This window comes from Heterodontus francisci, unplaced genomic scaffold (assembly GCF_036365525.1).
Source record: "Heterodontus francisci isolate sHetFra1 unplaced genomic scaffold, sHetFra1.hap1 HAP1_SCAFFOLD_2098, whole genome shotgun sequence".
NCBI lineage: Eukaryota > Metazoa > Chordata > Chondrichthyes > Heterodontiformes > Heterodontidae > Heterodontus > Heterodontus francisci.
The window spans coordinates 2,319-18,317 of record NW_027141255.1 but is presented as its reverse complement, the minus strand read 5'-3'; the positions used below and the strand labels follow the sequence as shown (position 1 = coordinate 18,317).

Here is a 15,999-nt window from a genome sequence, read left to right as displayed (position 1 = left end):
CTGACTCTCACTGGGGTACGGGTCCCACACACACTGACTCTCACTGAGGTACGGGTCCCACACACACTGACTCTCACTGAGGTACATTTCCCACACACACTGACTCTCACTGGGGTTCGGGTCCCACACACACTGACTCTCACTGAGGTACATTTCCCACACACACTGACTCTCACTGGGGTTCGGGTTCCACACACTGACTCTCACTGGGGTTCGGGTTCCACACACACTGACTCTCACTGGAGTTCGGGTTCCACACACACTGACTCTCACTGGGGTTCGGGTTCCACACACACTGACTCTCACTGGGGTACGGGTCCCACACACACTGACTCTCACTGGGGTGAGGGTCCCACACACACTGACTCTCACTGGGGTGAGGGTTCCACACACACTGACTCTCACTGGGGTGAGGGTCCCACACACACTGATTCTCACTGGGGTACGAGTCCCACACACACTGACTCTCACTGGGGTACGGGTTCCAAACACACTGACTCTCACTGGGGTACGGGTTCCACACACACTGACTCTCACTGGGGTACAGGTTCCAGACACACTGACTCTCACTGGGGTACGGGTTCCACACACACTGACTCTCACTGGGGTACGGGTCCCACACACACTGACTCTCACTGGGGTACGGGTTCCACACACACTGACTCTCACTGGGGTACGGGTCCCACACACACTGACTCTCACTGGGGTACGGGTTCCACACGCACTGACTCTCACTGGGGTATGGGTCTCACACACACTGACTCTCACTGGGGTACGGGTCCCACACACACTGACTCTCACTGGGGTACGGGTCCCACACACACTGAAACTCACTGGGGTACGGGTCCCACACACACTGACTCTCACTGGGGTACGGGTTCCACACACACTGACTCTCACTGGGGTACGGGTCCCACACACACTGACTCTCACTGGGGTAGGGGTCCCACACACACTGACTCTCACTGGGGTACAGGTCCCACACACACTGACTCTCACTGGGGTACGGGTCCCACACACACTGACTCTCACTTGGGTGAGGGTCCCACACACACTGATTCTCACTGGGGTACAGGTCCCACACACACTGACTCTCACTGGGGTACGGGTTCCACACACACTGACTCTCACTGGGGTTCGGGTCCCACACACACTGACTCTCACTGGGGTACGGGTCCCACACACACTGACTCTCACTGGGGTACGGGTTCCACACACACTGACTCTCACTGGGCTTCGGGTTCCACACACACTGACTCTCACTGGGGTTCGGGTTCCACACACACTGACTCTCACTGGGGTACGGGTTCCACACACACTGACTCTCACTGGGGTATGGGTCTCACACACACTGACTCTCACTGGGGTACGTTTCCCACACACAGACTCTCACTGGGGTACGTTTCCCACACACTGACTCTCACTGGGGTACGGGTCCCACACACACTGACTCTCACTGGGGTACGGGTTCCACACGTACTGACTCTCACTGGGGTGAGGGTCCCACACACACTGACTCTCACTGGGGTACGGGTCCCACACACACTGACTCTCACTGGGGTACGGGTTCCACACACACTGACTCTCACTGGAGTTCGGGTTCCAAACACACTGACTCTCACTGGGGTACGGGTCCCACACACACTGATTCTCACTGGGGTACGGGTTCCAAACACACTGACTCTCACTGGGGTTCGGGTTCCACACACACTGACTCTCACTGGGGTACGGGTCCCACACACACTGACTCTCACTGGGGTGAGGGTCCCACACACACTGATTCTCACTGGGGTACGGGTTCCAAACACACTGACTCTCACTGGGGTACGGGTTCCACACACACTGACTCTCACTGGGGTACGGGTCCCACACACACTGACTCTCACTGGGGTACGGGTTCCACACACACTGACTCTCACTGGGGTACGGGTTCCACACACACACTGACTCTCACTGGGGTACGGGTCCCACACACACTGACTCTCACTGGGGTACGGGTTCCACACACACTGAAACTCACTGGGGTACGGGTCCCACACACACTGACTCTCACTGGGGTACGGGTCCCACACACACTGAAACTCACTGGGGTACGGGTCCCACACACACTGACTCTCACTGGGGCACGGGTTCCACACACACTGACTCTCACTGGGGTACGGGTCCCACACACACTGACTCTCACTGGGGTACGGGTCCCACACACACTGACTCTCACTGGGGTAGGGGTCCCACACACACTGACTCTCACTGGGGTACAGGTCCCACACACACTGATTCTCACTGGGGTACGGGTTCCACACACACTGACTCTCACTGGGGTACGGGTCCCACACACACTGACTCTCACTTGGGTGAGGGTCCCACACACACTGATTCTCACTGGGGTACGGGTCCCACACACACTGACTCTCACTGGGGTGAGGGTCCCACACACACTGACTCTCACTGGGGTACGGGTTCCACACACACACTGACTCTCACTGGGGTACGGGTCCCACACACACTGACTCTCACTGGGGTACGGGTTCCACACACACTGACTCTCACTGGGGTGAGGGTCCCACACACACTGATTCTCACTGGGGTACGGGTCCCACACACACTGACTCTCACTGGGGTACGGGTTCCACACACACTGACTCTCACTGGGGTTCGGGTCCCACACACACTGATTCTCACTGGGGTACGGGTCCCACACACACTGACTCTCACTGGGGTACGGGTTCCACACACACTGACTCTCACTGGGGTGAGGGTCCCACACACACTGACTTTCACTGGGGTACGGGTTCCACACACACTGACTCTCACTGGGGTAGGGGTCCCACACACACTGACTCTCACTGGGGTGAGGGTCCCACACACACTGACTCTCACTGGGGTACGGGTCCCACACACACTGACTCTCACTGGGGTGAGGGTCCCACACACACTGACTCTCACTGGGGTACGGGTCCCACACACACTGACTCTCACTGGGGTACGGGTTCCACACACACTGACTCTCACTGGGGTAGGGGTCCCACACACACTGACTCTCACTTGGGTGAGGGTCCCACACACACTGATTCTCACTGGGGTACGGGTTCCACACACACTGACTCTCACTGGGGTGAGGGTCCCACACACACTGACTCTCACTGGGGTGAGGGTCCCACACACACTGACTCTCACTGGGGTACGGGTTCCACACACACTGACTCTCACTGGGGTGAGGGTCCCACACACACTGACTCTCACTGGGGTACGGGTCCCACACACACTGACTCTCACTTGGGTGAGGGTCCCACACACACTGATTCTCACTGGGGTACTGGTCCCACACACACTGACTCTCACTTGGGTGAGGGTCCCACACACACTGATTCTCACTGGGGTAGGGGTCCCACACACACTGACTCTCACTTGGGTGAGGGTCCCACACACACTGATTCTCACTGGGGTACTGGTCCCACACACACTGACTCTCACTTGGGTGAGGGTCCCACACACACTGATTCTCACTGGGGTAGGGGTCCCACACACACTGACTCTCACTGGGGTAGGGGTCCCACACACACTGACTCTCACTTGGGTGAGGGTCCCACACACACTGATTCTCACTGGGGTACTGGTCCCACACACACTGACTCTCACTGGGGTACGGGTTCCACACACACTGACTCTCACTGGGGTGAGGGTCCCACACACACTGACTCTCACTGGGGTACGGGTTCCACACACACTGACTCTCACTGGGGTACAGGTTCCACACACACTGACTCTCACTGGGGTGAGGGTCCCACACACACTGATTCTCACTGGGGTACGGGTCCCACACACACTGACTCTCACTGAGGTACGGGTCCCACACACACTGACTCTCACTGGGGTACGGGTTCCACACACACTGACTCTCACTGGGGTACGGGTCCCACACACACTGACTCTCACTGGGGTACGGGTCCCACACACACTGAAACTCACTGGGGTACGGGTCCCACACACACTGACTCTCACTGGGGTACGGGTCCCACACACACTGACTCTCACTGGGGTACGGGTCCCACACACACTGAAACTCACTGAGGTACGGGTCCCACACACACTGACTCTCACTGGGGTACGGGTCCCACACACACTGACTCTCACTGGGGTACGGGTCCCACACACACTGACTCTCACTGGGGTGAGGGTCCCACACACACTGATTCTCACTGGGGTACGGGTCCCACACACACTGACTCTCAATGGGGTACGGGTCCCACACACACTGACTCTCACTGGGGTACGGGTCCCACACACACTGACTCTCACTGGGGTACGGGTTCCACACACACTGACTCTCACTGGGGTACGGGTTCCACACACACTGACTCTCACTGGGGTACGGGTCCCACACACACTGACTCTCACTGGGGTACGGGTTCCACACACACTGACTCTCACTGGGGTACGGGTCCCACACACACTGACTCTCACTGGGGTACGGGTCCCACACACACTGACTCTCACTGGGGTACGGGTCCCACACACACTGATTCTCACTGGGGTTCGGGTTCCACACACACTGACTCTCACTGGGGTACGGGTTCCACACACACTGATTCTCACTGGGGTTCGGGTTCCACACACACTGATTCTCACTGGGGTTCGGGTTCCACACACACTGACTCTCACTGGGGTTCGGGTTGCACACACACTGACTCTCACTGGGGTTCGGGTTCCACACGTACTGACTCTCACTGGGGTATGGGTCTCACACACACTGACTCTCACTGGGGTACGTTTCCCACACACTGACTCTCATTGGGGTACCGGTCCCATACACACTGATTCTCACTGGGGTCCGGGTTCCACACACACTGACTCTCACTGGGGTTCGGGTTCCACACACACTGACTCTCACTGGGGTATGGGTTCCACACACACTGACTCTCACTGGGGTACAGGTCCCACACACACTGACTCTCACTTGGGTGAGGGTCCCACACACACTGATTCTCACTGGGGTACGGGTCCCACACACACTGACTCTCACTGGGGTACGGGTTCCACACACACTGACTCTCACTGGGGTGAGGGTCCCACACACACTGATTCTCACTGGGGTACGGGTCCCACACACACTGACTCTCACTGGGGTACGGGTCCCACACACACTGACTCTCACTGGGGTACGGGTCCCACACACACTGACTCTCACTGGGGTACGGGTTCCACACACACTGACTCTCACTGGGGTACGGGTCCCACACACACTGATTCTCACTGGGGTACGGGTTCCACACACACTGACTCTCACTGGGGTACGGGTCCCACACACACTGACTCTCACTGGGGTACGGGTTCCACACACACTGACTCTCACTGGGGTTCGGGTCCCACACACACTGACTCTCACTGGGGTACGGGTTCCACACACACTGACTCTCATTGGGGTACTGGTCCCATACACACTGATTCTCACTGGGGTTCGGGTTCCACACACACTGACTCTCACTGGGGTTCGGGTTCCACACACACTGACTCTCACTGGGGTTCGGGTTCCACACGTGCTGACTCTCACTGGGGTATGGGTCTCACACACACTGACTCTCACTGGGGTACGTTTCCCACACACTGACTCTCACTGGGGTATGGGTCTCACACACACTGACTCTCACTGGGGTACGTTTTCCACACACTGACTCTCACTGGGGTACGTTTCCCACACACTGACTCTCACTGGGGTATGGGTCTCACACACACTGACTCTCACTGGGGTACGTTTCCCACACACTGACTCTCACTGGGGTACGTTTCCCACACACACTGACTCTCACTGGGGTACGGGTTCCACACACACTGACTCTCTCTGGGGTATGGGTCCCACACACACTCACTCTCACTGGGGTACGGGTCCCACACACACTGACTCTCACTGAGGTACGGGTCCCACACACACTGACTCTCACTGAGGTACATTTCCCACACACACTGACTCTCACTGGGGTTCGGGTCCCACACACACTGACTCTCACTGAGGTACATTTCCCACACACACTGACTCTCACTGGGGTACGTTTCCCACACACTGACTCTCACTGGGGTACGTTTCCCACACACACTGACTCTCACTGGGGTACGGGTTCCACACACACTGACTCTCACTGGGGTATGGGTCCCACACACACTCACTCTCACTGGGGTTCGGGTTCCACACACAGACTCTCACTGGGGTTCGGGTTCCACACACAGACTCTCACTGGGGTACGTTTCCCACACACTGACTCTCACTGGGGTACGTTTCCCACACACTGACTCTCACTGAGGTATGGGTCCCACACACACTGACTCTCACTGGGGTTCGGGTTCCACACGTACTGACTCTCACTGGGGTACGGGTCCCACACACACTGACTCTCACTGAGGTACGGGTCCCACACACACTGACTCTCACTGAGGTACATTTCCCACACACACTGACTCTCACTGGGGTTCGGGTCCCACACACACTGACTCTCACTGAGGTACATTTCCCACACACACTGACTCTCACTGGGGTTCGGGTTCCACACACTGACTCTCACTGGGGTTCGGGTTCCACACACACTGACTCTCACTGGAGTTCGGGTTCCACACACACTGACTCTCACTGGGGTTCGGGTTCCACACACACTGACTCTCACTGGGGTACGGGTCCCACACACACTGACTCTCACTGGGGTGAGGGTCCCACACACACTGACTCTCACTGGGGTGAGGGTTCCACACACACTGACTCTCACTGGGGTAGGGGTCCCACACACACTGACTCTCACTGGGGTACAGGTCCCACACACACTGACTCTCACTGGGGTACGGGTCCCACACACACTGACTCTCACTTGGGTGAGGGTCCCACACACACTGATTCTCACTGGGGTACAGGTCCCACACACACTGACTCTCACTGGGGTACGGGTCCCACACACACTGACTCTCACTGGGGTACGGGTTCCACACACACTGACTCTTACTGGGGTACGGGTCCCACACACACTGACTCTCACTGGGGTATGGGTCCCACACACACACTGACTCTCACTGGGGTACGGGTTCCACACACACTGACTCTCACTGGGGTTCGGGTCCCACACACACTGACTCTCACTGGGGTACGGGTCCCACACACACTGACTCTCACTGGGGTACGTTTCCCACACACTGACTCTCACTGGGGTACGGGTTCCACACACACTGACTCTCACTGGGGTACGTTTCCCACACACTGACTCTCACTGAGGTACGGGTTCCACACACACTGACTCTCACTGGGGTACGGGTTCCACACACACTGACTCTCACTGGGGTTCGGGTTCCACACACACTGACTCTCACTGGGGTACGGGTCCCACACACACTGACTCTCACTGGGGTACGGGTTCCACACACACTGACTCTCACTGGGGTTCGGGTTCCACACACACTGACTCTCACTGGGGTTCGGGTTCCACACACACTGACTCTCACTGGGGTACGGGTTCCACACACACTGACTCTCACTGGGGTATGGGTCTCACACACACTGACTCTCACTGGGGTACGTTTCCCACACACAGACTCTCACTGGGGTACGTTTCCCACACACTGACTCTCACTGGGGTATGGGTCTCACACACACTGACTCTCACTGGGGTACGTTTCCCACACACTGACTCTCACTGGGGTACGTTTCCCACACACTGACTCTCACTGGGGTATGGGTCTCACACACACTGACTCTCACTGGGGTACGTTTCCCACACACTGACTCTCACTGGGGTACGTTTCCCACACACACTGACTCTCACTGGGGTACGGGTTCCACACACACTGACTCTCACTGGGGTATGGGTCCCACACACACTCACTCTCACTGGGGTTCGGGTTCCACACACAGACTCTCACTGGGGTTCGGGTTCCACACACAGACACTCACTGGGGTACGTTTCCCACACACTGACTCTCACTGGGGTACGTTTCCCACACACTGACTCTCACTGAGGTATGGGTCCCACACACACTGACTCTCACTGGGGTTCGGGTTCCACACGTACTGACTCTCACTGGGGTACGGGTCCCACACACACTGACTCTCACTGGGGTTCGGGTTCCACACGTACTGACTCTCACTGGGGTACGGGTCCCACACACACTGACTCTCACTGAGGTACGGGTCCCACACACACTGACTCTCACTGAGGTACATTTCCCACACACACTGACTCTCACTGGGGTTCGGGTCCCACACACACTGACTCTCACTGAGGTACATTTCCCACACACACTGACTCTCACTGGGGTTCGGGTTCCACACACTGACTCTCACTGGGGTTCGGGTTCCACACACACTGACTCTCACTGGAGTTCGGGTTCCACACACACTGACTCTCACTGGGGTTCGGGTTCCACACACACTGACTCTCACTGGGGTACGGGTCCCACACACACTGACTCTCACTGGGGTGAGGGTCCCACACACACTGACTCTCACTGGGGTGAGGGTTCCACACACACTGACTCTCACTGGGGTGAGGGTCCCACACACACTGATTCTCACTGGGGTACGGGTTCCAAACACACTGACTCTCACTGGGGTACGGGTTCCACACACACTGACTCTCACTGGGGTACGGGTCCCACACACACTGACTCTCACTGGGGTACGGGTTCCACACACACTGACTCTCACTGGGGTACGGGTTCCACACACACTGACTCTCACTGGGGTACGGGTTCCACACACACTGACTCTCACTGGGGTACGGGTTCCACACACACTGACTCTCACTGGGGTACGGGTCCCACACACACTGACTCTCACTGGGGTACGGGTTCCACACGCACTGACTCTCACTGGGGTACGGGTCTCACACACACTGACTCTCACTGGGGTACGGGTCCCACACACACTGACTCTCACTGGGGTACGGGTCCCACACACACTGAAACTCACTGGGGTACGGGTCCCACACACACTGACTCTCACTGGGGTACGGGTTCCACACACACTGACTCTCACTGGGGTACGGGTCCCACACACACTGACTCTCACTGGGGTAGGGGTCCCACACACACTGACTCTCACTGGGGTACAGGTCCCACACACACTGACTCTCACTGGGGTACGGGTCCCACACACACTGACTCTCACTTGGGTGAGGGTCCCACACACACTGACTCTCACTGGGGTACAGGTCCCACACACACTGACTCTCACTGGGGTACGGGTTCCACACACACACTGACTCTCACTGGGGTACGGGTTCCACACACACTGACTCTCACTGGGGTTCGGGTCCCACACACACTGACTCTCACTGGGGTACGGGTCCCACACACACTGACTCTCACTGGGGTACGGGTTCCACACACACTGACTCTCACTGGGGTTCGGGTTCCACACACACTGATTCTCACTGGGGTTCGGGTTCCACACACACTGACTCTCACTGGGGTACGGGTTCCACACACACTGACTCTCACTGGGGTATGGGTCTCACACACACTGACTCTCACTGGGGTACGTTTCCCACACACAGACTCTCACTGGGGTACGTTTCCCACACACTGACTCTCACTGGGGTACGGGTCCCACACACACTGACTCTCACTGGGGTACGGGTTCCACACGTACTGACTCTCACTGGGGTGAGGGTCCCACACACACTGACTCTCACTGGGGTACGGGTCCCACACACACTGACTCTCACTGGGGTACGGGTTCCACACACACTGACTCTCACTGGAGTTCGGGTTCCACACACACTGACTCTCACTGGGGTGAGGGTCCCACACACACTGACTCTCACTGGGGTGAGGGTCCCACACACACTGACTCTCACTGGGGTTCGGGTTCCACACACACTGATTCTCACTGGGGTACGGGTTCCAAACACACTGACTCTCACTGGGGTTCGGGTTCCAAACACACTGACTCTCACTGGGGTACGGGTCCCACACACACTGACTCTCACTGGGGTGAGGGTCCCACACACACTGACTCTCACTGGGGTGAGGGTTCCACACACACTGACTCTCACTGGGGTGAGGGTCCCACACACACTGACTCTCACTGGGGTGAGGGTTCCAAACACACTGACTCTCACTGGGGTTCGGGTTCCAAACACACTGACTCTCACTGGGGTACGGGTCCCACACACACTGACTCTCACTGGGGTGAGGGTCCCACACACACTGACTCTCACTGGGGTGAGGGTTCCACACACACTGATTCTCACTGGGGTACGGGTTCCAAACACACTGACTCTCACTGGGGTTCGGGTTCCAAACACACTGACTCTCACTGGGGTACGGGTCCCACACACACTGATTCTCACTGGGGTACGGGTTCCAAACACACTGACTCTCACTGGGGTTCGGGTTCCAAACACACTGACTCTCACTGGGGTACGGGTCCCACACACACTGACTCTCACTGGGGTTCGGGTTCCACACACACTGACTCTCACTGGGGTACGGGTTCCAAACACACTGACTCTCACTGGGGTACGGGTTCCAAACACACTGACTCTCACTGGGGTACGGGTTCCACACACACTGACTCTCACTGGGGTTCGGGTTCCAAACACACTGACTCTCACTGGGGTACGGGTCCCACACACACTGACTCTCACTGGGGTGAGGGTCCCACACACACTGATTCTCACTGGGGTACGGGTTCCAAACACACTGACTCTCACTGGGGTTCGGGTTCCACACACACTGACTCTCACTGGGGTACGGGTCCCACACACACTGACTCTCACTGGGGTGAGGGTCCCACACACACTGATTCTCACTGGGGTACGGGTTCCAAACACACTGACTCTCACTGGGGTACGGGTTCCACACACACTGACTCTCACTGGGGTACGGGTCCCACACACACTGACTCTCACTGGGGTACGGGTTCCACACACACTGACTCTCACTGGGGTATGGGTCTCACACACACTGACTCTCACTGGGGTACGGGTCCCACACACACTGAAACTCACTGGGGTACGGGTCCCACACACACTGACTCTCACTGGGGTACGGGTCCCACACACACTGACTCTCACTGGGGTACGGGTCCCACACACACTGACTCTCACTGGGGTAGGGGTCCCACACACACTGACTCTCACTGGGGTACAGGTCCCACACACACTGACTCTCACTGGGGTACGGGTTCCACACACACTGACTCTCACTGGGGTACGGGTCCCACACACACTGACTCTCACTTGGGTGATGGTCCCACACACACTGATTCTCACTGGGGTACAGGTCCCACACACACTGACTCTCACTGGGGTACGGGTCCCACACACACTGACTCTCACTGGGGTACGGGTTCCACACACACACTGACTCTCACTGGGGTACGGGTCCCACACACACTGACTCTCACTGGGGTACGGGTTCCACACACACTGACTCTCACTGGGGTACGGGTTCCACACACACTGACTCTCACTGGGGTACAGGTCCCACACACACTGACTCTCACTGGGGTACGGGTCCCACACACACTGACTCTCACTTGGGTGAGGGTCCCACACACACTGATTCTCACTGGGGTACAGGTTCCACACACACTGACTCTCACTTGGGTGAGGGTCCCACACACACTGATTCTCACTGGGGTACGGGTCCCACACACACTGACTCTCACTGGGGTATGGGTCTCACACACACTGACTCTCACTGGGGTACGTTTCCCACACACTGACTCTCACTGGGGTACGTTTCCCACACACTGACTCTCACTGGGGTACGTTTCCCACACACTGACTCTCACTGAGGTACGGGTTCCACACACACTGACTCTCACTGGGGTATGGGTCCCACACACACTGACTCTCACTGAGGTACGGGTTCCACACACACTGACTCTCACTGGGGTATGGGTCCCACACACACTGACTCTCACTGGGGTTCGGGTTCCACACACACTGACTCTCACTGAGGTACGGGTTCCACACACACTGACTCTCACTGGGGTACGGGTCCCACACACACTGACTCTCACTGGGGTACGGGTTCCACACACACTGACTCTCACTGGGGTACGGGTTCCACACACACTGACTCTCACTGGGGTACGGGTCCCACACACACTGACTCTCACTGAGGTACGGGTCCCACACACACTAACTCTCACTGGGGTACGGGTCCCACACACACTGACTCTCACTGGGGTTCGGGTTCCACACACACTGACTCTCACTGGGGTATGGGTCCCACACACACTGACTCTCACTGGGGTTCGGGTTCCACACACACTGACTCTCACTCGGGTACGGGTTCCACACACACTGACTCTCACTGGAGTTCGGGTTCCACACACACTGACTCTCACTCGGGTACGGGTTCCACACACACTGACTCTCACTCGGGTACGGGTTCCACACACACTGACTCTCACTGGGGTACGGGTTCCACACACACTGACTCTCACTGGGGTGAGGGTTCCACACACACTGACTCTCACTGGGGTACGGGTTCCACACACACTGACTCTCACTGGGGTACGGGTTCCACACACACTGACTCTCACTGGGGTACGGGTTCCACACACACTGACTCTCACTGGGGTATGGGTCCCACACACACTGACTCTCACTGAGGTACGGGTTCCACACACACTGACTCTCACTGAGGTACGGGTTCCACACACACTGACTCTCACTGGGGTATGGGTCCCACACACACTGACTCTCACTGAGGTACGGGTTCCACACACACTGACTCTCACTGGGGTACGGGTTCCACACACACTGACTCTCACTGGGGTATGGGTCCCACACACACTGACTCTCACTGGGGTTCGGGTTCCACACACACTGACTCTCACTGGAGTTCGGGTTCCACACACACTGACTCTCACTGGGGTACGGGTTCCACACACACTGACTCTCACTGGGGTATGGGTCCCACACACACTGACTCTCACTGGGGTTCGGGTTCCACACACACTGACTCTCACTGGAGTTCGGGTTCCACACACACTGACTCTCACTCGGGTACGGGTTCCACACACACTGACTCTCACTGGAGTTCGGGTTCCACACACACTGACTCTCACTGGGGTACGGGTTCCACACACACTGACTCTCACTGGGGTTCGGGTTCCACACACACTGACTCTCACTGGGGTTCGGGTTCCACACACACTGACTCTCACTGGAGTTCGGGTTCCACACACACTGACTCTCACTCGGGTACGGGTTCCACACACACTGACTCTCACTGGGGTTCGGGTTCCACACACACTGACTCTCACTGGAGTTCGGGTTCCACACACACTGACTTTCACTGGGGTACTAGTCTCACACACACTGACTCTCACTCGGGTACGGGTTCCACACACACACTGACTCTCACTGGGGTTCGGGTTCCACACGTACTGACTCTCACTGGGGTTCGGGTTCCACACACACTGACTCTCACTGGGGTGAGGGTCCCACACACACTGACTCTCACTGGGGTACGTTTCCCACACACACTGACTCTCACTGGGGTATGGGTCTCACACACACTGACTCTCACTGGGGTACGTTTCCCACACACTGACTCTCACTGGGGTACGTTTCCCACACACACTGACTCTCACTGGGGTATGGGTCTCACACACACTGACTCTCACTGGGGTACGTTTCCCACACACTGACTCTCACTGGGGTACGTTTCCCACACACACTGACTCTCACTGGGGTATGGGTCTCACACACACTGACTCTCACTGGGGTACGTTTCCCACACACTGACTCTCACTGGGGTACGGGTAGGCTTATGAATGTGGAGAAGTGGGTGACACTTTGTTGGGTACTAGGGTCAGGTATTAATCTGTGAAATATGAACAGATTGTCAGGACATTTTAAATGTGGAATTGTTTTTATTTATGTTGAGTTTATAATGATGAATCTGAGTACACATTTCCCTCGTGTAGATGCTGGAGAGTATGGTGAATAAACCACGACCCACCCGAGCAGAGAGCAGTGATGTTGCCAATGCAGTGTTGGATGGAGCAGACTGTATCATGTTATCTGGGGAGACAGCGAAAGGAGCCTATCCACTGGAATCTGTGAAGATGCAGCACGCAGTATGAGTTTCAGCCTTATGGGGAGGTTCTGGCAAGGGTATCGGTTTCCAGAGGTCCCACCAGAGGCCTCCCACCTCTACACAGACATCATCCCCCTCCGGACATCATACCTTCCCCATCTGTCAGTGCCCTTGATGACCCCTCCCCACCAGTGAGGGGTAAGTGTCCTTGGGGACCCCTCCCCCACCAGCGAGGGGTCAGTGTCCTTGGGGACCCCTCCCGACCAGCGAGGGGTCAGTGTCCTTCAGGACCCCCCCCCCCCCATCCCCCCAGTGAGGGGTCAGTGATGTTGGGGACCTCTCTCCCCCCCACTGCCCAGCGAATGGCCAGTGAAAGAGTTACTTGTCAGGAGTGCGGCCTCTCTGCTGGGAGTCTCATCATTCCCTTTCTCTCTCTCTCTCTCTAGATCGCACGGGAGGCGGAAGCAGCGGTTTTCCACCACCAGCTGTTTGAGGAGCTCCGGAGGTCAATGCCTCTGACCCGCGACCCCACAGAGGTCACAGCAGTCGGGGCAGTGGAGGCTTCCTTCAAATCCTGCTCTGGGGCCATAATCGTTCTGACCAATTCCGGAAGGTAACGGCTATTTTAACATTTGAACAGAAGAACACAAGAACCAGGAGCAGGAGTAGGCCATTCAGTCCCTTGACCTGCTCCGCCATTCAATACAGTCATCACTGATCTGGATGTGGCCTCAACTGCACTTTCCTGCCTACCTCCCATAACCCTCGACTCCCTTGTAGACAAACATCTGTCTAACTCAGCCTTGAATATATTCAATGACCCAGTCTTCACTGCTTTCTGAGGAAGAGAATTCCAAAGATTAACAACCCTCAGAGAGAAGGAATTCCCCCTCATCTCCATCTTAAATGGGAGACCCCATATTCTGAAACTGTTCCCCCTAGTTCAAGATTCTCCCACGGGAGGGGGGGGGGTGGTGGAGATACATCCTCTCAGTATTTACCCTCAATAAGATCATTCTTTCTAAACTCCAACGAGTACAGGCCCAACCTGCTCAACCTTTCCTCAAAAGACAATCCCTTCATCCCAGGAATCAGCCAAGTGAACCTTCTCTGATCTGCTTCTAATGCAAGTATATCCCTCCTTAAGTAAGGAGACCAAAACTGTATGCAGTATTCTAGGTGCGGTCTCGTCAATGCCCGGTACAGTTGTAGCAAGACTTCCTTACTTTTATACTCCACCCCCCGTGCAATGAAGGCCAACATTCCATTTGCCTTCCTAATTACTTGCTGTATCTGCATGTTAACTTTTTGTGCTTCATGTACAAGGACACCCAGATCCCTCTGTACCGCAGTATTCTGCAGTCTCTCTCGATTTTAATAATATTCTGCTTTTCTATTCTTCCTGCCAAAGTGGACAATGTCATTTTCTCCCACATTATACGCCATCTGCCAAATTTTTCCCCGCTCACTTAACCTATCTATATCTCTTTGCAGACCCTTTGTGTCCTCCTTACAACTTGCTTTCCTACCTACCTTTGTATTGTTTGCCAATTTGGCTACACTACATTCAGTGCCTTCATCCAAGTCATTAAAATAGGTCATAAATAACTGGGTTCCCAGCAATGATCCCTGTGGCACTCCACCCGTTACAGTTTACCAACCTGAAAATGCTCCATTTATCCCAACTCTCTGTTTCCTATTAGTTAACCAATCCTCTGTCCATGCTAATATATTACCCCCAACACCATGAGCTGTTAGCTTGTGTAATAACCTTTTAAGTGGCACCTTATCGAATGCTGTTTGGAAATCCCAATACACTACATCTACTGGTTCCCCTTTATCCACCCTGCTCGTTACATCCTCAAAGAACTCTAATAAATTTGTCAAATACGATTTCCCTTTCCGACTCTGCCTGATTGCATTATGATTTTCTAAATGTCCTGCTACTACTTCCTTAATAAT

The 15,999-nt window shown here is 56.1% G+C and overlaps 1 protein-coding gene across 1 annotated transcript in view; it reads left to right on the top strand.

Moving 5' to 3' along the window:
• LOC137362545 (pyruvate kinase PKM-like) overlaps positions 1 to 14,659 on the top strand; it is a gene marked incomplete at its 5' end in the record, with an annotated part of 31,175 nt that extends 16,516 nt beyond the window's left edge. The window contains 2 exons of the mRNA XM_068026933.1: positions 13,925 to 14,077; positions 14,484 to 14,659. Of these exons, the coding sequence (XP_067883034.1) occupies positions 13,925 to 14,077; positions 14,484 to 14,654 (324 nt within the window). The remainder of the gene's footprint in view (positions 1 to 13,924; positions 14,078 to 14,483) is intronic.
• Positions 14,660 to 15,999: the final 1,340 nt, after the last annotated feature.